This window comes from Ceratina calcarata, unplaced genomic scaffold, assembly GCF_001652005.2.
Source record: "Ceratina calcarata isolate Rehan_Ccalc_2016 unplaced genomic scaffold, ASM165200v1 scaffold390.2, whole genome shotgun sequence".
NCBI classification, from domain to species: domain Eukaryota; kingdom Metazoa; phylum Arthropoda; class Insecta; order Hymenoptera; family Apidae; genus Ceratina; species Ceratina calcarata.
Genome location: NW_017162324.1, coordinates 382,218 through 407,415, shown reverse-complemented (window position 1 = coordinate 407,415; position 25,198 = coordinate 382,218). Strand labels below are relative to the sequence as shown.

The following is a 25,198-nucleotide window of genomic DNA, read 5'->3' as shown; positions in this document are numbered from 1 at the left end:
CCCTCCAGAGGTTGGCACGAGTGCGTGAAAGTACAATAGGGCCGTTTTTCCGTAACCGTCGATCCCCTATCGCGAGAGGAGCGATAGAGAATGCGTCCTGAAAGCTTTTTTCGATGTACCCGACGCCCATGGTTCTCGTGCGATGAATCAGAGCGTCACTGCGCTATCGATTTCGCGAAGAAACGGACTTCCCCGAAGAGAATCGGAACTTTACAAAGTGCCACTTTGCTCGTGAGCTTATTCGAATAGAATACAAAGCTTTGGCTCGTTAATCCGGTTAACGAACGTTAATTGATAGACATTAATTCAAAGCGATAAAAACAGGCACCCGAAGCTGTTCTGTTAAACGTTGCTCGGAGTTAAATCAAAATTATCGTCTAGATCTATGCGATTAATCATTGTGAACAGGCAATATCAACAGGGAAAACGGGCGAGCATTCCGCGAGCACACACGCTCCGCTCTCGAAGGCGGCTGCAATCAATGTGATTCAGTCGTTGATTTATTGGGGCGATATGGGACGAAAATTCATTTCCAACCGCAGTACGATTTTGTTACTGACTTAAGAGGATGTAAAACGATTCGTTAAGACTATATTTAATCTCTGTTCTAAGAAATCTCTTATATGTATTATATACATACATATGTGTATATAAAAAAGCTACAGTCCAAATTTCGATGAGAATACATCAGATTTTTGCTAATGTATAAACAAACCTTTTCTCTTTATATAATAATAAGATTATGATTGGTTGTTCAAATAATTTCATGTGAAATTCCCCATTTTCACGTTTAATAACAGGTTTTAATTTGAACTTGAAATGATTGTCCAGCGTTGAATAGATCGTGACAATCAACGGTCTTTCAATTAATTCAAGCTACATTGATAAAACTCTGAATTTTATCAATGACCGTTAATGTGTTTCATATTCACGGGAACGTAGTGAAACGCGTTCGATGGAATTTCACGTCAGTTCATGCATTCATCCATCAAACAAAAGAAAGGTCGCCACCTCTAAAAAGCGGCGCTTCTATGAGGAAGCAGGCGTGGTTATTCTCTGTTCCCGATGAGACAGAAAATTCCTTTCGTTTGTGAATATTTCATTTCAACGCGACACTTGTTTACGTTTAAAGGCGACCAGATCGAACGTTAAGTTTCAATAAAACGTGCTGAATAAACGTGGAAATTTAAGCGGGGTTGCAAAAAGTTCGCCGGTGAAAGGTCAAGGATTTAATTAGCGTGAATTTCATAAGTCGACTATTGGTTTAACGTTTCAATATGTTCAAGTGTTACGTGCAAGTGTGTACTAATAACTCTTGTAATGCTGACGCAGAGAAACATTTTTTCGGCGACCTTCGCCCTTCCAATGCATGAATTCTCGCAGAAATTTTCAGCACTGTTTTCCTTTTAGAATTTCCAGCCAGCGTCAGACTAGCTTACTGTGAATAGGTTATTTTCTTTTTGCCGCACTTGGGTTACAAAGTAGCTTTCGACTTGCAGTCGTCATCAAACAGTAAACAACTTTTCTTTTCGAGACTTAGTGTTCCGGAGGGATGAACTTCATTCTAACAGAAGTAATCTCCGGAGAATATTTAGATTCCATCATCATCAAATCATTTTATATTTTTATACTCAAAAGTTCATTTTTATTATTTCACATAATACCAGGTTTTATATGAATGAAAGAATTGGAGAAACCAAGGTGTCTATCATTTCTTTCGGAAAGAATGTACTTCAGTTTCCTAGGCAATGAATTAGCATTTCTGTCCAATAAGTACGGACGTAAAATAGCCATATCAAATTTTATACTTTGAAATTCGTATTCATCATTTCACATAACGTGGGATACTGTCTGACAATATAGAGCAAAATATCTACCACAGTTTATTTCGCAAAGAAAATACTTCAACACATTTCTCGATAATTTAATATCTCTATTTAATAATCATGATTTAGAATAACCATTTCAATTTTTATACTCTGACATTCGTTTTGATTATTTGATATGTTTAATACCAGGTATTAAGTAAATAAAATAAATAGTGAGATCAAGATGTCTGCCATAGTTTGTTTCGCAAGGAAAATGCTGTAACAAATTCTTCAGCGACAAAGCGACGCGTTGACACTGAATTAGCATCTCTGTTCGTTAGCCATGGAATAAATTCGAAGTTTCATCGGTATGGTCGGTCGCGGTTTTAAAACCCCTTCGCCCCGGCTGATTACCACAACAATACGAAAGTTCCTCATTGACCTGGAACAAGCCGAGTTAACAACGACACCGCCACCGCGAAACTTCCACTCGATCGATTCTCCTCGCCGTGAAAACGATTACGAATTCTAACCGTGTCGCGATCCGCGCTTTACAATGGCCAACAGAATCTCGAACCGCTTCCTGCCGCGTTGTTCGAGAAAACGATCGCTATCGACTAATGGATCGACACAATCGAAACAATGGTAATCAGATCAGAACGCGGTATTACGACCAATCGGATGAAGACACGATCTTCTATGTATGTCCGTAGAAACGTGACCGTCACTATAATGCAATTAGGGCAACCGATGATGTCAGATGAGACGAATTACTCTGTAGATTAAAAATTCTTGGATTGCATCAATGCCAGTTAAAAAATTGCTTTAATTCAAACGTCATATTGTAGTAAATGTCCCAATATCTGTTCACATCACAATTTATATTCACTGCCTTTTTTTCTATCATTTCATATGCAATCTTAAACCAGTCAGAAATTATGACGAAAACAGAAAATGGGACATTTACTATATTATTGGTTTCAGTAATCTGCAGATTTTATGAATTCACAGAATTATTTAAAAAGATTATTTTGTTTTTGTTAGTTATTATAATATATTGTTTTTACCCTGAGGAAATAATATAATTATTTTTGAAAAGTTGACAAATTTTAATCCACATTGCATTTTTTAAATCGAGATCGCAAATGTTTTGCATTATGTTGAAACACATTTTGAATAGACTTATTATAACTTAGTTGTGAAGAAAGAATGCATTCGTCGTATCAGTTGATTCTTTGCATAAAACAAATCGAGCGAAAATCCGTTTTCTCGCCTTCGACTGGCGTTTAATCCATCCGGGGTAAGAAATAATTGAGAGATAAGAAAGGAAGGCGTTGTCCGAGGAAAAATGGATCGACGAGTCTCTGATCAATTGCCGGGGGGGTCGCTTTATATTTTTCCTAATTAATGGACGCTATTTATTAAACGTGGGAAGGAAGGGGGGATGTCGCTGGATCGCTTCGCTTCCTCGATGCGCGCCCCTCGGGTTTTCCTCCTCCTTTCGCTTCGATTCGCTCGCAGTCCTCCAAGGACCATTATTCAGGTGTCGCTGAGAAATTGAAACGAACAAGCGCTCGTTCAAGGAAAGAGAAGCACTCGCGGTTAATGCTTAATTCACCATACCGTTGTTGCGAGTTTCTTCAGAAGAAATATCGGATTTCGTACAAATGGGAAGATTAAAATTAGTACCGTGTCCCTAGACAAAGTAGAATTTTAATAAAAACTATGTTTCCTTGTTTTAGCATTCCTCGATTAGAATGACTATAATAATGATGAACAGCAACATTAATCAATTTGTACGAACAGCAGCTTGCATTTTACGAGCTATGTAGAACAATAACTCTCTGTAAATGCGATTTACGTGCCGGATAAATGTACCAGTTTTTATCGGAGCAGTGTAATTAAAAAAAGAATTCCGTAATATTCGAATATAAATATAACATGATAAAAATAGAAATCTCTATATTTCTGATCTTTTTTTACTTACACTACTTTTACAAAAACCGATAAAAGCGAAGAAATATGGCTGCATCGTAGTTTCTGGCCGTTTTGTGACTAACCCATACGAAACTCGCCGCACGCACTGAAAGTGAATCGCCTCGTTCTATAAAACGCGACGATTCGGTCGACCTAACGCATATTCGAATAAAAAAAACGGTTCGCCCGTAGAGTCTCGCTTAAAAAAGCGCTCGTGGCGGTTTGACAAAATAAATTTGCAATCGACCGCTACAAAAAAGTTTACTCACAATTTATGCCCGCGTTGTTGAGTAAATTTATTCTGCAATATATACATATAATATATGGGTGGCGAACGAAAAACTCGATCGCGTTAATATCGTCGTGCGTCAACGTTTAACAGGTAATTCCGCCTCGTGAAATCCGATCGCTCGCTTCGATGTGATCGAACATGTACAGATTTATTCAACATACTGGGTCGTCTGTGAGCCTCTCGTCACCGAAATTGGAATAATTTCTGAATCTTCTCAGATCGATTTATAAATTCTCAATTGTTGGTCGATCTTTCTGTCGTATGAGCGATTGGAAATATTCTTAAAGAATCTGTTAGACAAATAAATAAAATTTGCCTATTTGCTTTTTTCTACAAAAATTCAGGAATTATTCTAATTTCGAGCATTCGTGGCATTAATAATTTGCCCATTAATGGACATTCGCATTCATCTTCAAATAAAAATTGAAAACGCGAGTACTTTTTCTGAATTTGTGGAACTAAAACGAGAGCGGAGGCCGAGTAATAGAAAGTTCCACGACTTCCTGCTTCACACGGCTTCGTCCTTGGAAGAGAAGGCAGGATTCTCGCGAGATTCCCTCGCGGTGTACGCCAGTTTCGACTTGGCGGTGTCGGACTTTCGCTTCTCCTCCTTACTGTTTCCATTTCTGCAGATCATCTCGCCGGTTCCGTTCGGGACGTTGATCACTTCCGTCAACTGCATTGCTGTCGCGAATCTCAATGCCTGGAATCAGAATTCGGGGTCGTCAGGCGAAACTCGGAACGTCAAGAGTGGTAGTGCGTTCCCAATCGCGTTGATTAGATTGAGTTCTGTTGCCGACTGTCGAGCGAAACCGCATTGGTAGAACAGAGAGGAAAGGTGTGGTTTGATAGGACAAAGGACTTGGGTGACGAATCAACCCTTGCTCGAAACCTTGACGCCCTCGATGCATCAGTAAAAACACAAATTCAGTTAGAGCAAATACACAATAAAGGAATTATTTTTTCAATGTGAAATGAAAAGTTTTCTGTAAATACAGAAGCTTCTTCATTTTTTCATATTAAGATTTCACATAAATGATTAAATCTTCAATTCATCTATTGGCAATTAACGTTTGGGTTTCTATTCGGATTTGGCTAATTTAGAATTAAAATAATTTAATTAAATAAAAGAAATCTGAATTAGTGATTGAGTTGTTAATTCTTAATTAACCTACCGACAGTTTTTGTACACTAGTGTAGTAGTTAGTGTACACATTGGTACTTTAGATTGATAACATCTTAAATAATAATTAGAATTTTAACATTATAACAATTTCGTTTTCTTCTTATTTCTTACAGAAAAATTTAAAACCAGTCATTTGACCTGCATCGTATAATTAGTGTTAAAAAATATTCCAGTTATCAATTGAGATTCGGAGAATAGTCAATTATTAATATGGAATTTGCGACACGAAAATGATTAAAGTAGCTATACAAGTAACTAGATAACGTTCAGTGAGATTCGATTAATTAGGTCCTTGTGACATCAAAGACGGGATTCGTTAAAAAAAATTGTATATTCTGGATAATTGGTCGGTGGCGCGTTTAATGCGCAGGAAAATCCGTGGAGTTAGCGCCGCTTTCAGTCCGCCACCGTAAATCGCAAATCCTGACGGCGACTAGATAATCTCATTTTATGTTATCAACTAACCTTGTTCCAGTTTAAACGAACCTCTCGCGCGTCGTTCAAGCCACGCCGCAATGTTTGTTGCTTACTTTAACCCGTCACGTGGTTCCGTTCGAAACAGGAAGTTTCATGCCCCGCTATCTTTCATCATTCCACTTAAGAAACCCCGTGTCAATATTTATAACAAAATCCCGAACTGGGATCAAATCGGCAGAAATAAAAGATGCATCGCGAATTATATTTTTAACAGATGAATGAAACGCGCGATTTGATTTTCGCGTTCAATGAACAAGAAAAATTGTCGTCAGTGAAGTACATCTGTGGAAAATCGCGATTTCACCCAACGGCTCAATTCAATAAATAAAACGGTTCGAATGAAGCATCCGACTATTTTAGACAGCGTCGATTAAAGAAATTAATAATATAACTGTATTTCGTCATGTGCAGTTTCGGGAAAGCGATCGGTAATTTGTGAACGTAGGCGGCCTCGTGTACGGGTGCATGCGGAAAAATGAAATGACAGGCTTTAACGAAATCTTATATAACAGCCTCTGCGACGAAGAACATAAACCTGGAAATGCGCGTAAAAATGGGGAATAAAATCGGTAGGATTTATATTAGGTAACCCAATTCCAGTTGCGGTAATAACTCTACGTGATCTAAATGCGCTCGCGGCGTTTGCGACTCGGAAACGCTGATCGGACGTACGTGATTGCCGTTTCACGTGCAACTCGGCTGAAATTCGTAACGATCCGCGAGTTAAAGGGAGTCGATACACGGGTGATCAGAGCCGGTTGGTTCGAAGGACAATTTCATTAGTTTCTGCGCCGTCTGGCTTATTAAATGTAACCGGAACTGCGAAAGGGCTCGGATCAATTCCAAGTAGGACTCGCCCACGTGTCGCCGACTTTTTCCCGCGCCCTCGAAACGACGTTTATTTCCGGATTTCATCTCCATTCAATTACGCGTTTCATCCGAACGTTTTATGAAAGCTCCAGCCGAGTTTCGACGAAAATTGAACGGAAATTCACCTGCGAACGCTGGTTACAACGCTCTGACCTTGGTGATTGCATAGATGATAACGTTACACGGGCCACTGTGAAAAATCCTTGACCCAATAAAGAGTGTTGTTGATTTTAAACATTTGACTTGCTAAAATATAAGAAACTTATTTTGATTTAAAAATGAAGTAGTTCGTATTTTTATTGATCCACCCTGTATAAGAAAATGCGTAAGAATTTTTTACTAGCTGAACCTTGTTGACGAGAATATGTCCATTACCATCAAGAATATCGGTGTACGATTAAGGAAGAGGATACCTCGGGGAGAACGGTAATAAAAGTTTTAAGTTCGACGAGAGTTGGACGAAAGTTGAAGCATTCGCTCGACTTCGGTCGCGGGCTTGTCTTCTTATGAAAAAAAAAAGCGATGAAGTTTTCATCTCGAGAGACAAACGATCGCGTCGAGATGAAGTTCGAGCGCTCTCTCGGCTTTTCATTCACGCTGATACTTAAATCTCTTATTTTAGCTTAATTGCTCCGCTTCAGACGAAATTAAAAAACTTTCACACCAATACCCGTAGTCACTTCACGCCTTTTCTACCCTTTGTCAATTGATCATTCCACTGTCGATGAACCTTTTTATTTTATGACGCCGGATCTACACTCCGGTGTCGAGTTTGCAGAATTTTGTCCAATTTGGAATTGCGAATGCAATAAATGAATCGGGCTCGTTGGGAACTTACGTACTCGAGAACGAGATTCTATAAGCGTTTAACGAACTCAACTGGCGCCTGTCCAATCTCTGTTCAGCGGTTAGCTTTGCGATTTAAAACTCGTTACCCTTCGCCGGTCCCGGTGGGCGGAATACAGGATCCAGAGGATGTAGGACACCATTATTATGGCCGGTATGCAGATGCCGGTCACGGGGAACGTTTCCCGCAGGAGCGTCTGATGCACGGCGAGCAGCGTGATTGCCAGCACGGCCCCAACGGCGACGTATCTTCCGGTACGACGTCGGTCGCCCTGTCAACAAATGACAAATATCCTAGTCTCTGCAACGTGACTGAACTCGCGGCACTCTGTAACCGATGTACAGAAAAGAGGAAACGCTTTGTACTTGAAAAATGAATTACAACTTTGCCCAAAAGCTTTGTGACAAAAATTTGACTAAAAATGCATTCCAATGAATGGATGACAAATGTCTATGTATCATTAAAATCAAGAAAATGGGAAAGAAGAAAAACTGGAAGAGATACGAGAATGGTATGTAAGGAGGACATTGGGTTTAAATTTTAATGCATGAGAAAATACGGTACTGACAAAAGTGGAGAAGATCAGAGTAGAAGCAGGAAAAAGGGCAGCCAAATACTAGCAGAAAACAAGACTATATTCAGTAAATAAGATAATGAAAGAATGTTGGAAGGAAATCGACAGAAACGTACGACAAAGACGGGTCGAATCGAAAACGAAGAAAATAAGAGCCAGATATTAAAGCCAGGAAAAAATAGGCTAGAGCAATGCAGAAGAAAAGAGAACAGGATAGCAGAAACGGCAGCACCGAAGGATTTGAATATGCAAATACGAGACCAGTGCGAAAGGATAAGAGATGGCCGATACAATCAGAGATACAAAACAATTAGAGAAGAGGATGGAATACTTAAAAAGAGAATACAAAGGAAGAGACCAGAGTATGGTGACAAGATTTAGATGTGGAAATGTAGAGAAGTTTTATCTTGATTCTTTAAAAACTAAGTACGTAAGATCGAATGGCGTAAACGTATATATTGTGCACTATTTTTAGGATAGACTCTGCAAGTTGTACGAAAGATGAAGAACGAGCATGGAACAAAATAACGCGTATATAATTTAATAAGTTGATAAATGTATAGCAAAATTCAAACTCGATGCCTTTAAATTTTCTATAAATGTCGGCAAAAACTTTCCGGACAGCCAAATATATTAATATCGAGGAGCTATTGACATCTCTATTACGTTTTTAACTGCTTCTAATGATAGTCGGTTGGAAATATAGCGCAACGGAAACGTAAAACGGGTGATGATGACACGAGTAACAAGGCGATATATAAATAGTAGCGGGGAAAAATTCAAAAGAAGAGACGTTACATTCGATTCTGACGGTAGATTTATGAACTGAGAAAATGAGGGCAGCGGCGCATTTCAGAAGAAAAATAAATCGTACGTCTTGGTGGACGATGTTGAAAAAACGGCTGACTCTACGGGGCATGGGAAATATACGTATTGTGATACACGGTGCCGCCGGCGAAAAATTGAAGATAAATAAACCAAACGTAGATACGTGCTATCCATCAACCCGTATGCGGGTACAAAAAATATTATAAAATCCGACAGTGAGAGAGGAGGAAGATCAAGTCGTCCCGATTCGGTCGCTGGGCATTAAATTCGGGGTAGGTGGCGGATGCGACAGGTCCATTTCCAGTCGCGCGACACCGCACCGATGCAATTTGACCTGTCGCGTCGTCGCGGGGCTGCTTTGCATTCGCATACGTGACCAGAGATCATCGATATCCTCCCGCGTTTTCCTCTTATTATCGTATTCAAATCGAACCACCCGGATATACGTAGGCAGTCGCACGTTCGCATTGGATCAACAATATAAAAGGGTCATCCGAGTGAACGTCTGTTCTGCTTTAGTCAGCTTACCATTCTATGAATTCATTACCTGTTGAGGAATATAGCATTCCATACGCATAAGTGGCCACGTACCTCAGGACAATAATATCGAATAGAAATTCATCCTAGCTTTAAATAGATAAGCTTACAGAAAAATGATTATAAATTAATTTGTACAACTAATTTATATGCATGATATAATATATCTGACAATACTAAAATCTGTTACTTCTACGAGAGTAGCTCTCTTGTCGCGATTCTCAATGGGGGTAAAGAGGGAATAAAAAGAGGGTGGATTTAAAGGGCGTTAAGTTGGCTCGAAAATATCTTGCGAACACGGGTTTCCATTTTACCGCAGCGTGTGACCCGCTTTCGCGTGCGTCGGATGTTGCGCGAAAACAAAGGATTAACATTAACAACGCGACTTTCCTACTCCGTCCTACGTTCGCAAAAAGAGTAGCATGGACCAACGCGCAAAGCGAAACCCCGCATAACGATACTGCGGTAAAAAAAGTTTGCTTTTAATGGTTTCGGAAACGGAACTGCGTACACCAGGAATACTTTGCCCCTTCTCTCTCTATCTCTCTCTGACTCAAGTGGAACATTAATGCATATCGTGGAAACAATTGTTTTCCTCTTTCCTAATTCACAATTGTTGCCCAAGGAAGTTTGTCCGATATTCCTTTATTTCCTTTACTCTCAGTTATTTACGTTGAATATTTCATGCATGTACATTTTGATCAATTGAAATCAATGAAATCGTATAAGAGTTAAAACAAATATTGATAATTAATAATTTGATTCGTTACGTAGCACGTAGACTGCGGAGTTTTATGGAAAATGAAACATCCGAGTTATGAATTTAAAAAATGTGATTTTGGTACAAATTTCTTTCATCATTCAAGCGCCGTAATATCCATGCAGCTTTGGTATTTCATACATTTTAATATTAGTTTTCTGCGTATTCAATTCTTTCATAAATTAATAAAATCCGCAGTTCAATTTTAGATAATTTTAGAAAAAAATGAAACGGCAATAAATGAGATATAATGGTTAAACTTTCTTAGAGTTAGGGAGCTTAGGATTAATCCGGGAAAAGTTCAGAGGGTCGAAACGACACGGGGTATAGGTCAAGCGGCAGAAGGGTTGCATCCCCAACTTGACGTCCGTTATCATTCTCGCAACCTTGATAGTTTCAAACAAAATCCAGATGTTCAATTCCGCATAGGCGTTGATCGATAACTACTAACCGTGGTCGTAACTGTCGTAACAGTGTTAAGGGTATCCCTCGAAGAGGACGTTTCCGATCTGAGTGGCATGGCTCTGACAATGACATAAATCAGCTGTCCCAACGGCGATTTAAATAATTCTCACCCGATAGGAACGTCCCGTTGGGTGTCTCCTCGCTTCACAGGCATAGATCACCTAAACTCTTCCACTGTAATTTCAATCTCCGTTGACATGAATCATCGATTACCGTCACGACACCTCAAAACACAACGAACGTTCCCCGGCGCATTTTATTGTACACAGTATCTCTGCACGACCCTCTGGAGAACTTTTAAAACGGCTCGGAACATACCATGAATTCCGCAATGAAATTTACGATCATACCTGCCGCTAAATTGAACGCTTCCCGTATTTGCAGTGTAGCTCGCGGTTTAATTAGAAAGTGGAAACACACCGTGGTCTCAGAATGCAATCTCGCGGATTGTAAAACCGACCTCGTGACATTCGTCCGCAGTTATAATCACAGTCACAATCTCGAGTAGGTTCACTATTAAAAATAGTTATCTTACACGAAGTACACATTTACCACATAAATTGCATATATTAATTATGTTCGTTACACTATAGACGGATAAGGAGGGTCTAATGGACTAATTGCAATTAAGTTCACCGAACTCGTGATAAACGATCACAAAGAACATGATTGGCACGCGTCGATCCTCGATGCGAGGAGGATCGATCGTGATCGCAAAATGAAAGAACTGGTGGGTGTATCGGTTGCGTGGACTCGGTGAACAGTGGCAGCAGCCGCGCTTTTACAACGCCGGGCCCGGCACAATATAAGCCAGCCAAAGCCAGCTAGCATAATAAACGAATAACACGACCGGACCATCACACCCACGTAGATAGACGAACGGCTCTTTTCTCAAACATGGTTCATGCCGAGTATCGAAGGTAGGCTTTGCCAAAATTAGACCGATCCTTTCCGCTGGTTTACTTCGCCGCGTGCTTTCGGTAAAATTCCTCCTTGCTGAAGAAGATTAATGGCTCGCAATCGCGTCTAAACTAGAAACTTCCTGGACTGGGTCAATAAAACGTTAAACTTGTGAAACTAGTTATGCACCCTTCCAATCTCCATAACCAGTCTCACGATCATTTCTTTTGTCAATTATTCAAGGTTGTCAGAAATATAGCGATATTTCTAATGACTAATATGACAATTATATTGGAAAAGTGCTTATTGAAATTTTTCTCTGATTCAGATTGGATTAAACTCATAGCGACTCCCATTAATATGGGTACAATGGAAGTCACTATATGTTGTCTTCTGAAATGGATATTTAGTATAATGTAAGCAATTGCCAATAGATAACTGGAGAGGGAGGGACGAATCTAAGTTGCGTCTGTGTCATTGGAAACGCAGAGCGAGAGGCGAATGACGCTAAACCGTGTTACGCTTAAATCGAATTAGCCTTGTTCCTATGGCCCGTGAGAGTTCGCAGCGGAATGTTCACTCCGAAGCATCCGGATTCGAGATGCATGCGAAATTGAATGGCACTCGCGCGAAACCGTTCCAATTCCCCGCCACGGATCCTCGATACCTATCTTCGAAAACTGTGTCTTTGATCGGAACGCCGTTACGCCTCGCTTGCCGTGTACATCTCTTATTTATCCCGTTCGAAAAATTCCCGGATCCCGTTTCCTACGATCTTCCAGCGAGAGAGAAAGAAGGCCGAACAAATTGAACGTTCATGTTGGATCATAAGCGACCGATTCCGGTTAAACCAGGTGGAATATCCGGCCGTTACAACCTCTCGCGCGGACGTACTAATGAAGAAATAAAACAGGTCCGTCCTATGGCCCCACAAAGCGGTTCACGATCAAATAAAGGAGTTCTCGAGGCACGTGGCAATAAGGCCGGGAGGATATCTGATCGGATTCCTCCATCTACGAGCTTACGGCACCGCCGACGATTACCCGATTATATTCCCGTGTATCCTCAGTTTTATTCCCCGAATGGGCCCTCGCGCCCTTTTACGACACCGAGCCGCCCTCAGCGGCACGTAATGCGACTGCCGAGCGCACAGAGCCGCTTAACCGGTCGGAACTCCACCGAATATTCGCACCACGTACTCGCCGCTTTTCAATCGTACAACGGGGAAATCGTGGCCGGGTCTCTGTTTATGCACACTCGAACGACTACCCGAAAATCCGTTGCATAAGCGAACGAGAGGATAACTCCCTGGCGACCTTAATAGAAAATCAGGTTGACCGACCGAGATCTGTATCTAAACTTTTCGGATGTTTGTCCCGTGTCTCTTACTTGGGATGTTTGCCCCTTTTTCGGTTACTTCGTTTTTCTTGTTTCTTAATTGTGTGACCCAGTTGATCCTCAGTAGTAGATTTTATCTGCCGTTTATAAACGCTATCTGAATTGAGATTCCTCTTATCTTTCATGAATAATAATGTCATACTTTTGAACGTTGAACGTGTAAAATTCACAATCACTTTATCACCAATTGAATTGGGTTAGATAACGTTCGCAAGTGAATTTTGTGGTGAAATATTGGTGATCTCAAGATGGATAGAAATGTTCGATTTTGAACGTTGTTATCGTGCATATCTCTCAACAATGAGGCAAATGGGGTCAGTCGCAACGTAGGAACGCGTGGGCGTAAACAGCGAACTAGCAAATACCTCCGTTTAAAACAACATTAGCGATGCAGGTATGTATGTACGTATGTACGTATCAGAAATATCGTTACTTCTGCGGATGTTCACCGCAGACTTCCGAGTAACAATTAAGGTGTCCGACTGCAATGCGCACCTATACCTTCTTTCCCGTGTGCGTGAGTCACGCGGGTACCGTTTTGACTTATTGATAGAAGTGTAGGTGCGATCTGTAATAATATCCCTAGCGCAACTTTGTGGTTCACGCGAATTCGCGCCATTGTTCTTCACAAAGGTAGGAGACTCGTTGATATTTAAATAATTGGCTGCTCGACAAGGAAGAAACATTTACAGAAGCCGAAGAGGAACTTTTAATTGCGAACTTCGCAACTACCCGTGATTTCCCAGGCTAACAAAGAGCCGTGATACAAAACTTGTCTTTGCGAGTCTATTTTTGTCGAGGGCACGTTATCAAACGCGAGGAGGATGGTTCGATCGACCCTTCTATGTGAAGGGATATGATAGTACGTAGGTGTTACCTTTCCTCATTGTTTTGGATCTCGAGAAGAAAGAGCGCCTACGTGAATGGATTTGGAGTAAACGCCCACTCGATGCAGATTAGTTAACTATTTCGATTGTAACATCCCGACAGAAATAGAAAAAAAGTATTAGGATTGTCTTGAGAAGGAGGAATATGAATTTTCAAATGAAAAGAATGTCAAAGGGAGATTGTATAAATGTCCGTAATTTCCTTTTTATAAAAAGCGTTGCAATGCCAGGAAAATTCTAATTAATTGACGATCCCGGAGCACAAGAAATTAGTAGTCGCGTGAATGCACAATCACCCCTTAATTCGTTTTCATTTACGTTCGACGGGAATACATGAATAGCAAAGCGATTACCCGATACCCTTTGCGATAATTGATTTCTTTAAAATATCGAAAATGGAGGAAAGGTGAAGCAAAGGGATCGAGGGGTGAGAGATGATCACCGTCGTTTAGTTTTTAATCATTCGGGGAACAGGTGGCTTGTTCTCAGGGTTCCTAACGGTTGCGTATATCAGCGTTGCAGTTTGTTACGCTCATGGTATTTCAGGACAAAAATAAAAACTTCTAATCTGATCAATTTTCGATCTAAATATTTTAATAGAAGATGGATTGGTGTTTACCAAAAAAGTATGTTTTCATAAGAAAAATTGTTAATTATTCTTAAAGTCCGGGACAAACTCTTCCAGTTCAAAAGAAGCCTGAATAAAAACTAACACCTTAATTTCTCTTTCTTCAAGCCTACTTGGGAGCTGCATCGAATACAGATAAAACTTGATTTTTTATTTTTGTCCTATGAGAACGCACTATCCGCTGGCTAATCGGGTATTTAAACCCTCCTTGCAGAATAGAATTTCAAACAACCGATGAATAAGAGGTTCCGATTTCATTGTAACTGTTCTTTATTTTTTTCTTTGTTTCCCTCGAAGCTGTTCACAAGAATAATAACCGAGCGGTTCTGTTTATCTTAAAAGCGGCAATTTTTGCAAAGCTGTTTCTCGTCAGCTGCGGTATAAAGAACATTTTCGACGTTAACCGGATATGTACCTATGAATCAACGCATCGATGCGTTGCTCTGAGTCACGTCGTGTCAGTCCGGGAGAAACATTTGCCAAAAATTCGAACTCGTCTTCCGCCGAATGAGTTAAACGTTTTGGAATGGCCAGTGGGCGTTATTAGAGAACACATATTTGACTTTAGTACGGTTATGTGTATTTTCGTTTCCAATCGATGGTCACTTTTTACTGTATGTACATCAAAAATATTTGCTTAAACGCCCGTATGTATTTGCGCATGGTATCCACGCTGGTTCTGCGATTCGAATTGAGGAACGATGGCTGCTGCTGGGCTTTGTTCAGCAGTCGACGGTATAGAGAGCGCCACTTCATCGGTGAGTACTAAATCCATCGATAATTTTAATAAAAATGTTCGTTTTTCAATTCCCGATGTGTACAATTGATAAGACATCACAGAAATTAAAAATTCTGATAAGAATTTTTAAGATTGAAACTGGGTTTTGCCATATTCTTCATTATCTACTATCAACAGAGCAGAATTTGTCGAGAGCGATCGCTAAAATCAACATACTATTGCTTTTAGATTGAAATTCAATTCCATTGGAATTCATATATAAATTATTTTATTACTGCTAGTAACAAAAGTAATTTATAATCGATAACGTTGGATGAGGTAACTTTCTAACTCCGCATATCTGTACGCTTATGCTCTCTAGTGACCTGGCCCAGCACACAGTAGTTCAACTCTAATCGATAAAAACCTATTTGCAAATCTGTTTTAATTATTTGAAAATTATTTCAGTTCCTTAATTCGATTTCACGTTGAGTATCACTACGTTGCATGCTTTATGGTATGCCATTATTTGAAAGATTGTTAAAAAGATTTAACATTTATAAATTGAAAAAGAGGAAAGGTGGATCAATCTCCTTATATTTCAATCTACTGATGTTCTTTACGCAAATCCTTCGATTAAGACGTGGAATTGGTGCGAAAATCCCGAGAGAACTCGATATCCTTGAAGCCGTACATCGTGCTCGTTAATCCACTCGGTTCTAACGACGATAATTATTTTCTTTGCCCGATTCCTGGCTCCCATCGCGCCGGCTACAGAAGAAACTGATCCACGTGGCGGTTCGGATCAAAGACCACGGGGATCAAAGCTGCGTATAGACGTCATCGTTCGTTGATCAATTTCCACAAGCCACTGTTTCCCTCTGATCCTCCCCTGTGACGCGTCGAGCCTTTGGAAAAAGTTGGAAACTCCATTTCCTTCGCGTCTACCGAAACCCGTACTGTGTGCTCTGATTGAAAAGTTTTATATTATCCAATGATTTCAAAGAAAACTCATTCGATCTTTCAGAAAATGTCAATGCTTTCCATTATAACTTCGATCATTTCCAGTCCGGATTTTCGTCAAATAAAAACCAGAAAAAGTGAATTCAAATATATTTGTTTTCATAGTACGAATTCTATTTTGCGTTTGTCCAACATTTATCCAACGTCGAATTTTGCTCTTTTCTCTCGCTCCTCGTGAAGCCGGCGCTCTCCACTATTCCCGAGAGTGTACTCGAAACTGTCAACACGTATCCATCTGGTTAACTCGTTTGTGCAACCTCGTAAAAAATTACAGGATTACCCAGCGTGTTTTCGTTTAAGATCGCGACCGAGTTTCGCGAGGCGATGTTACCCTCATCGCGAAAATAAATGGTTCTGCGAGCTGCTTTCGGTGTTAAAAAATTTATTACAGTGGAACGCTTAGAAGACTGCGATGGAGAAAACAAGTTAGAGTTTGATATAGCATGGCTTATTTAATCAAGAAGTTTTCGAAAAACATAGACGTAGTAGAGTTTAATTTTAAAATTGATTATAATGCATGATAATCATCAGATTTAATAAATCTTAAAATATTGTAATACCGTAAATATAAAACAGTTCAACGTTTAGAATTGGTTCTCATTTAATTAGCTCTCCGCATATCTGTACGCTTATGCTCTCTAGTGACCTGGCCCAGCACACAGTAGTTCAACTCTAATCGATAAAAACCTATTTGCAAATCTGTTTTAATTATTTGAAAATTATTTCAATTCCTCAATTCGATTTCACGTTGAGTATCACTACGTTGCATGCTTTATGGTATGCCGTTATTTAAAAGATTGTTAAAAAGATTTAACATTTATAAATTGAAAAAGAGAAAAGGTGGATCAATCTCCTTCTTATATTTCAATCTACTGATGTTCTTTACGCAAATCCTTCGATTAAGACGTGGAATTGGTGCGAAAATCCCGAGAGAACTCGATATCCTTGAAGCCGTACATCGTGCTCGTTAATCCACTCGGTTCTAACGACGATAATTATTTTCTTTGCCCGATTCCTGGCTCCCATCGCGCCGGCTACAGAAGAAACTGATCCACGTGGCGGTTCGGATCAAAGACCACGGGGATCAAAGCTGCGTATAGACGTCATCGTTCGTTGATCAATTTCCACAAGCCACTGTTTCCCTCTGATCCTCCCCTGTGACGCGTCGAGCCTTTGGAAAAAGTTGGAAACTCCATTTCCTTCGCGTCTACCGAAACCCGTACTGTGTGCTCTGATTGAAAAGTTTTATATTATCCAATGATTTCAAAGAAAACTCATTCGATCTTTCAGAAAATGTCAATGCTTTCCATTATAACTTCGATCATTTCCAGTCCGGATTTTCGTCAAATAAAAACCAGAAAAAGTGAATTCAAATATATTTGTTTTCATAGTACGAATTCTATTTTGCGTTTGTCCAACATTTATCCAACGTCGAATTTTGCTCTTTTCTCTCGCTCCTCGTGAAGCCGGCGCTCTCCACTATTCCCGAGAGTGTACTCGAAACTGTCAACACGTATCCATCTGGTTAACTCGTTTGTGCAACCTCGTAAAAAATTACAGGATTACCCAGCGTGTTTTCGTTTAAGATCGCGACCGAGTTTCGCGAGGCGATGTTACCCTCATCGCGAAAATAAATGGTTCTGCGAGCTGCTTTCGGTGTTAAAAAATTTATTACAGTGGAACGCTTAGAAGACTGCGATGGAGAAAACAAGTTAGAGTTTGACATAGCATGGCTTATTTAATCAAGAAGTTTTCGAAAAACATAGACGTAGTAGAGTTTAATTTTAAAATTGATTATAATGCATGATAATCATCAGATTTAATAAATCTTAAAATATTGTAATACCGTAAATATAAAACAGTTCAACGTTTAGAATTGGTTCTCATTTAATTAGCTAGTATATTCTTTCTGCAATATCCGAACCAGACTAAGTCCATCATCTCCAAAGAGAAGAGTTCGAACACCACAGGAGCGTCACGCGATCTTAATTAACAATGTGGTTCAATTTGCTGGTTAGAGGCACCGGACCGGGCGGTGCAAATTTATGGTGCCGTCTGTGCGCCAACTTCAAAAGCCGGTTCCCCGATATAAATCAGGGAGGGGGGAAACGAGGCTGGAACCTCGAAGGGAACCTCCAAGGAGGAACGAAGATGTACGGGCTCGGTCGTTGTTTCGTGGCGCGGGTTGAATAGATTCTTCCATGGCTGAATGATGGTTAATCCGCATTCATAATCGCGCACGCAGCGCTCGCGTACGCACGGGATCTTAAAAGGATCACCCCTCGTTCACCCGTTAATTCTCTCTTTCTTCACGTTCTGATACCTGAATGGCAACCGGAAGCCCTTTCACGCGTCCCGATTTCGTCGTCTGAATGAGAGCACGCAGCTCTCCCGAGGGCCTTTTTCAATCTCCGTTCGCGTTCACGGGCTGAAAGACGCGACTTCGTGCGCGACTCGATCCTTCGCGTCCTGAAGGACAGCCGGGGGATAAGGGGCGCCGAGAGACAAACGCGATCGAGGGATTTCGAGGCTCCACGGGATTATTTCGAGGGGTGAACGTTGATCGAACGCTACTAATGCTTGTACAGTTTAAGCGGTGCGCGCGCCGCTCTATTATTCGGACACCTATTATCCGGATGTACCGCTGGTCGAACATTGTGTTATCCAGATGCTTTTTCTTGTTCGCCCTTCGACGGTTTCAGGCCGAGAATCTCCTGGGATAAATGCCTGCGCACTCAATTTTTTTGCCTATGATATATTTTACAAGCGTTACTGAAATTTCGTTTACCTTTGCCAATAACGGCTTGGCTGGCTATAGTATTTTTATGTCTATCACTTCTATAATCAAATATTAAAAGATTATATCATTTCGGAGACTTTTTTTAGCTCCGAGCTCTCCGTCTCTAAGAACCTTTTATATTCCGTTTACTGAATTTCGCCTTGTAAATCAAATCTAGTGCCAACTGAACAGAGTTTCTTTAGTATTCGCTGCAGTCGCAGCTCCCAACCGAAGGTCCTCTTGGAACCGAAGTAGGTAAGAACGCGCACGTTGAAACCTACGATTCAGCAGCCGCAAAATACGACGGTCTCTTCTCTCGGTTTACGTTTTCAGAACGGTGCAGGATGAACGTGCGCTTCTTGGATCGGCGCACTCAGCAACCACGTAAACACCCGGCTGCAGCTGCAGCTGCGCCTGGAATCCTTTCCTCATAGCCACATTGCTCGTGCACCTTTATCTCTGTGTTTCAACTTCTCAGAAACTCGACAATATTCGCAAAATTAAACGCAAGCTATCTCTATTAAAAACTGTATACATCATTCTATTCTAGTGGTATTAGTTATCTTTTCTTAGTTAATCTTTTACTGACGATGAAAGTGAAATCTGTAATCTTGTAATTGTATCATGCAGATGTCTGTCATCGACATCGTAGAAGCATAAGGCTATCTCAAAGGCTTAAAGCTTAGCTAAAGCTTTGCTCTCCAGCCCAAGGGAGAAACATTTCATCGAATTTAGGTGTCCCCGTTATGCCAATTCTAATTATACTGCCAATCGATGGGAACACGATTCTAGGTTTCCTTCGACAAACACCGGAAACGTTCGTCAATAAACAGTTATCGCGCATTTTAGTTACACGACCCGGCGCCGTCAGACTCTAAAATAACTTGTTGAACGTCGCGTCGTGAGCACGGCCACGTCCATGCATAATACAATAATAATGCGGGGCCGGCGCGTGTACAATCGTCCTCATTGTCCCGGAGAACGGCCTCTTGGCTTTAATTAGCAGGTACATGCGTTTTTAAGCTCGAGTACTGTGCGAACACCGCTCATCGATACTAAAACGGTGTTTCGTTGAGAATGTTCTAAGTATGCAATGTGTTAGCAGCCGTGCGAAACGAAGTCGAATAACAAGACGCTTGTTTATGTTCGTCCTACTTGGATCGTATGCAATTTGAAAAGTGAATATGAAGAAACGACTGTTTTTCTAATATTACATCTGTGTGTATTTAAACTTGAATCTAAAATGATTTCAAAGACGTAAATGATGATTGAATTTCGAGGATTCGTTCGCCATTCGTTTGAAGGTTATTACTTATTCTCTTTCCGGCGATTAGTAAATCTGGGACGCGTTAGGAAAGTTTGTCGATTAATTAAAAGGGAGTTTACGGGACGCGTACGAGCGGTCGTAGTTATCGAGGTTGGCCAACCGTGGACAAATCTCTGTTGATCCGTCTGCGATACGAACGGTATCGTATCGTGCGCGATGCACGTGGTGTAAATAGATAATAAAAGCTAGGGGATAGAGAGGAGTGTACGGGGTAGGCGACTGACCGGCGCGCGGCGTGCCGCGGCATCGACTGCAGCAGCCTCTGCGCTGTTTATCTTCTGTCAACTATACCGATAGGAAAGCTTGCGTTGCGCTCCAAAGTCTCGCTCCGAAAACGAGTCACGAGCATTTGGTGCCTTCTCGAAATTTATCACTCGATGGATCTCAAGTTAGAACGAAGTAATTTTGAAACAGGAGACGTTCGAGTGAGTCATTTGAAAGAGGAGGACAAATAAATTAAATAGAGTGTAATTACAGTGCGATAAGATTGATAAATACACTTCCTTGAAATAGCCATACTTTTTACAATTGAGACTGTTATTCTAGGATCAATGTATGTCCAAGAATCGGAGAAAACAGAAGAAAGTATTGTGGGTCCGACGTGTCGTAGGCCCAAACCAGGCGCTGCTATCTCTTCCGCCGCCCACGACGCTTATTTCCTCTCTCCCACGTGTCAATTAGTATTCCCTAGTATTTTCGTTATTCACGAAACCGTCTGAAAAGAACGAGTATGGGCGTGCGTCCACTTAAAGTAGTTGTTGAAAACGATATAAATATACGTTGAGAAAATCTTCGGGTTTCATTTATTTGAGACCTCTAACGGTTCTCAGTAATCGTGGTTGGTTGTTTGCGAGAAAAGTGGCCACGTGTATTGTTACACGGTAAACACGCGGGTGTCGTTTCAAACATAAACTGAAGAGAGGGTGTTAGTCACCGAAGGAAAGCCGCGGGATTTCGTGGCTCCGTAATAAACGGAAAGCACCCCCGTTGATTTCACGCAATATATGGTTGCGATCCCTTTCTCCCCTAGGTATTGGATTTCCCATAGATCATCGAACAAGTTGCGATTAGGAGTGCCCGTAATCCTTCGTTAAACAAAGGATATTTTGTTTAAAGAGTTTCGGTAAGCAAACCGGTGCCTGATAATTAATCGGCCGAGCCGTTATTTTCCAGCCACACTGGCTAAACTCCGGGACGTCGTTAAATATTTGTGTTCGAGGGTGGTCGCACTTAACAGTTCATTCTGATCCCGAGGATTTTGGTAGCTGAATTTTTCTCCACTATGCACGCGATAAAACAGCCATTATGCAAATTCAAGATAAAGCGTCCGAGATCTGAAAAACCACGTTAAACCTTCGCTAAGAGAGGATCTCTATTTATATAGGAATCAAGAAAATCGTTTCAATTAAGTTCATTAATATTATGAATTCATATTTTCTAATTAGTTTAATTCTGTGCTATTATAACTTATCCATACAAACCCGAAAATTAATATTAAACCATCTTCACCGAGAAATGATATTAACAGAGATCAGAAAAATTGTTTCACTTACTATCTTCATCTAATTAATTAATTAATATTATGAATTGTTTGCCATTAATCCAAACCCTGTATTATCATATTTCCTTCATTATCATGAAACTTAAAGAACAAGCTCGCTCTTACTCTGGCGAAATAACGCTCGTTGCAAGCGCATCCAACAGTGCCGACCCGGAACAATCATCCATCCTCCGGCTATTGTCTACCGAATTATGAATTCACAGCATTGAATTTACCTCCTGCATCTTTTCTGGCCATCCGACTCCCACTTTATCATTGTTCCCTTGAATCGTTGCCTCAAACACTCGAAATTTCGAGCACGGGATTAAAAACTATTATACATAGAGTAAGAATAGAAATTTTGAAACTACAGAGTTTGAACAAATCTTGTATACATGTTCTTTGAATTAACAATATGTAAAGGATTCAAAGGATACGAGATGAGGATTATAATCCAATTATGTAATTTTAAAAGGACAGCTAATGTAATACCCTGTGTAATATCAACGTGAAATGAGTTTTGCCTCTCAGATATTTTTGATTCTCACCGTACACATACACATACCAGATGAATTTTCGGATGCACAGTTGCCATCTGTTTCTCGGCGATCGACGCCGGATCAGTCGTGGGGTAAACAGCCCCACGAGGACTGGCACAACCCCCATGGATCGCAACATTACGCGTGGCCCACGAATTCATCCCACGGAATTGCACAAGTAATCCCCGCGGTTGGGTCGTTCGGCATTTACATAAAAATAATTAAGCGGTTCGTTGTGTTTGCAACCCCAGGATGTTCGTCGGAATGCGATGCTTGTAAGAATCCGCGATCGGACCATGCAAATACGACTTTTATAAAATTGTAATGTATGTAGATGACCGGCTTTCGTCATTTGCCTGTCATGAATTTTAACACGAACGAAATTCGGTTGCTCGAGAGCCTCGGATCCCGGCAGCCTCGATTCGCCTGATCGAATATTAAGGAAATACCTAATGTGTTTTCACGGTGGAAAATTTTTACTCGGTTTTTGTTCCACGAAAGTTTAATCGGTGTTTCTCCGGACGAAGAAGCTGCCATTAATAATTCATATCCGGCCGATGCATCTCTGCCATCCTACCGAGGGTACGATCGATCCATCCCCCAAGCAATGTCACAAAAGAACGGAGGCCCGTGTAAGTACGACGTTTTATTCGGTCTCATCCGGCTCGCTCGTCATTACCCCCGAAGCCCTATTACGGGGGTGGCCCTCGATTGGATCCCTCGTACGATGTCATCGAGATGAAAGGGAAAAAAAATATCAAGAAGACCGTCCCTTTCCATAGATTCCAGGCGTGTGACTTTATCGAAGAAACAACTGAAAGATGAGGTCGTCTTTAGGATTCATTTTCTCAGATTTCTAATATTTTAGGACTTGAAATTCAAGTTTCAAGTATTACCTATATCACTCTTTTAAAATAATCTAATTAAATTGTGCCAACTATACTGTTCACATTAAACTCTAATTAGTTTAGTTATAAATTTGTAAAAATCAAGTAAAAGTAAAAGTAAAAGTTTCGAAAAATTAATCGCAAAAAGGTTCACCAGGTCCTTGAAACGAGTCTGTAGCCCAGCCACGCATACATATAGACACGTGTTACAGTGGCGGAGACACGTGAAAGCATCCATCAAGGCCAGTATGGTGCACCGCGAGCATGGTGCACAGCTGCCGTGCCTCCGTTCTACCGTGTCGAAGCCGGTTTCGCTCGCTAGTCAAACTGCTGGTGAATTCGACGTGGCCCACGAAGAGGGTCGCCGCGATAGTGCCTCCAAAGACGAGCGATGGTATTCCGACGGATAACGCCTCGATTGGGGTGCTTACGCACCCGGAACACAGGGATGCAGGCCTCTTCGTCAACCCTGACAGACGTTCTTCTTCGACCCTCTGATAATACACTTTGATCGATATCTTTAATTTCTGCTTGGTGACTCGCGACTCATTTTGCCAATTCGATTTTTCGCTTGAAAGGTAATGGGGAAAGCATCGATCTATTCTGAATTCTTATGACTGCTGTCTTCCACGAAAATGAAGCGTCAGGTTTCTTTCATACGAATTTCTTAAAACAGAGTTTATTCATAACATCGAAACTGAATCTGGATTTTTGTTAGTGAACAATTTTTTGTTAATTCTATATAAACATCATTATCGTGTTACGTCTAGTGCAACGTGAATCAATGTGCGTTTTACGACGACGCTTTTCCTTCAAATCTCGGCTGGCAACCTCTTCTTTTTGGAACACTGTTTAAATTTTCATATTTCTATGCATCTTGTAACGAGCCAACTTTATTCCCCGCGACTGCGTACCTTCTTGCCGGCAGACACGCCAGAAAAACGATGCCATTAATATTAACGACGCCCGAGCAGCGGGATCCGATGTTCCGCCAGTTTCGAAGTTTCGCCGACAGTGAGGAGCACGAAACGTTTTGTTGTGTAAGTGCCTCGCAACCACAGCGAGCATCGTAGCTGACTTTCGCGATTAGCGCTCCCGCGCCGATACCGATCTGCATCCTTTTAACCAACCTTTCCTTATCGAAGATCCACAATGGTTCGTTTCTTTTCCAAGATTCTCAGATAACAGTTTCTTCATATTGATCCAAGTAGAATGTTAGCTTCAATTTTTCATGAATCTCTCTGATTTTTAATGAGATAAACAATGGCGATAGACAATTACTCAATTATTGGTATAAGAGTATAGGAATCAGTCTATTCTATACTTGCTTAATTTAAAAATTTTTAATGAAATGGACAACAAGGAGAGAATTACTTATTCAATTTATTACATGAAGAAAGTAACATTCTTCTTTACTTTTGTCTCTTCTGATGCTGCTTGGAAGCTAATTTTGAAGTCTCAAACGTCTAGCCGGGGTATTTCGAAAATTTTCAAGGCTCTGGACACGCTCATCTGATAGTTCGTTATCTGAATGTGATCAGCGAGGAAGGGTGCATTGTGCGCATCGTGCAGGAGGGTGTATTAAGTACGCGTCCCTATATAGCTCATTCGACGCAATCGCGATTGTAGATAAGACCTGTCACGATCTCCGTTTGTTGCACAGGGTGTCCCGGAACGAGAATGTTTCAAGTGCTCAACTGAATGAAATAAAGATATAATTCTATTATTCTTATCCAAAGTAAAACATCTTTAATGTAATATTAAAAAATGTACTCTAAATACGATTTTATTAAAAGATCATAATTTGAATTTCGTTTTATGTAAATACAATAATTCTAATTTTTAATACACATACTAATAATTACTAATTACTCTGTAATGGTACATTTATAATTCTAACAATCACTATATACGTGAACAAATCTGATAAAAAGGACATTTAATTTAATTT

At 40.6% G+C, this 25,198-nt stretch overlaps 1 protein-coding gene across 1 annotated transcript; it reads right to left on the bottom strand.

Moving 5' to 3' along the window:
- Positions 1–4,055: 4,055 nt before the first annotated feature.
- Positions 4,056–15,178, bottom strand: LOC108626248 (uncharacterized). The gene is made up of 3 exons (XM_026814673.1): positions 10,608–15,178; positions 7,546–7,728; positions 4,056–4,780 (listed from the first exon to the last, which is right to left on the bottom strand). The coding sequence occupies exons 1-3, from the start codon at positions 10,674–10,676 to the stop codon at positions 4,586–4,588; spliced, it is 447 nt and encodes a 148-aa protein (XP_026670474.1). The 5' UTR covers positions 10,677–15,178; the 3' UTR covers positions 4,056–4,585.
- Positions 15,179–25,198: the final 10,020 nt, after the last annotated feature.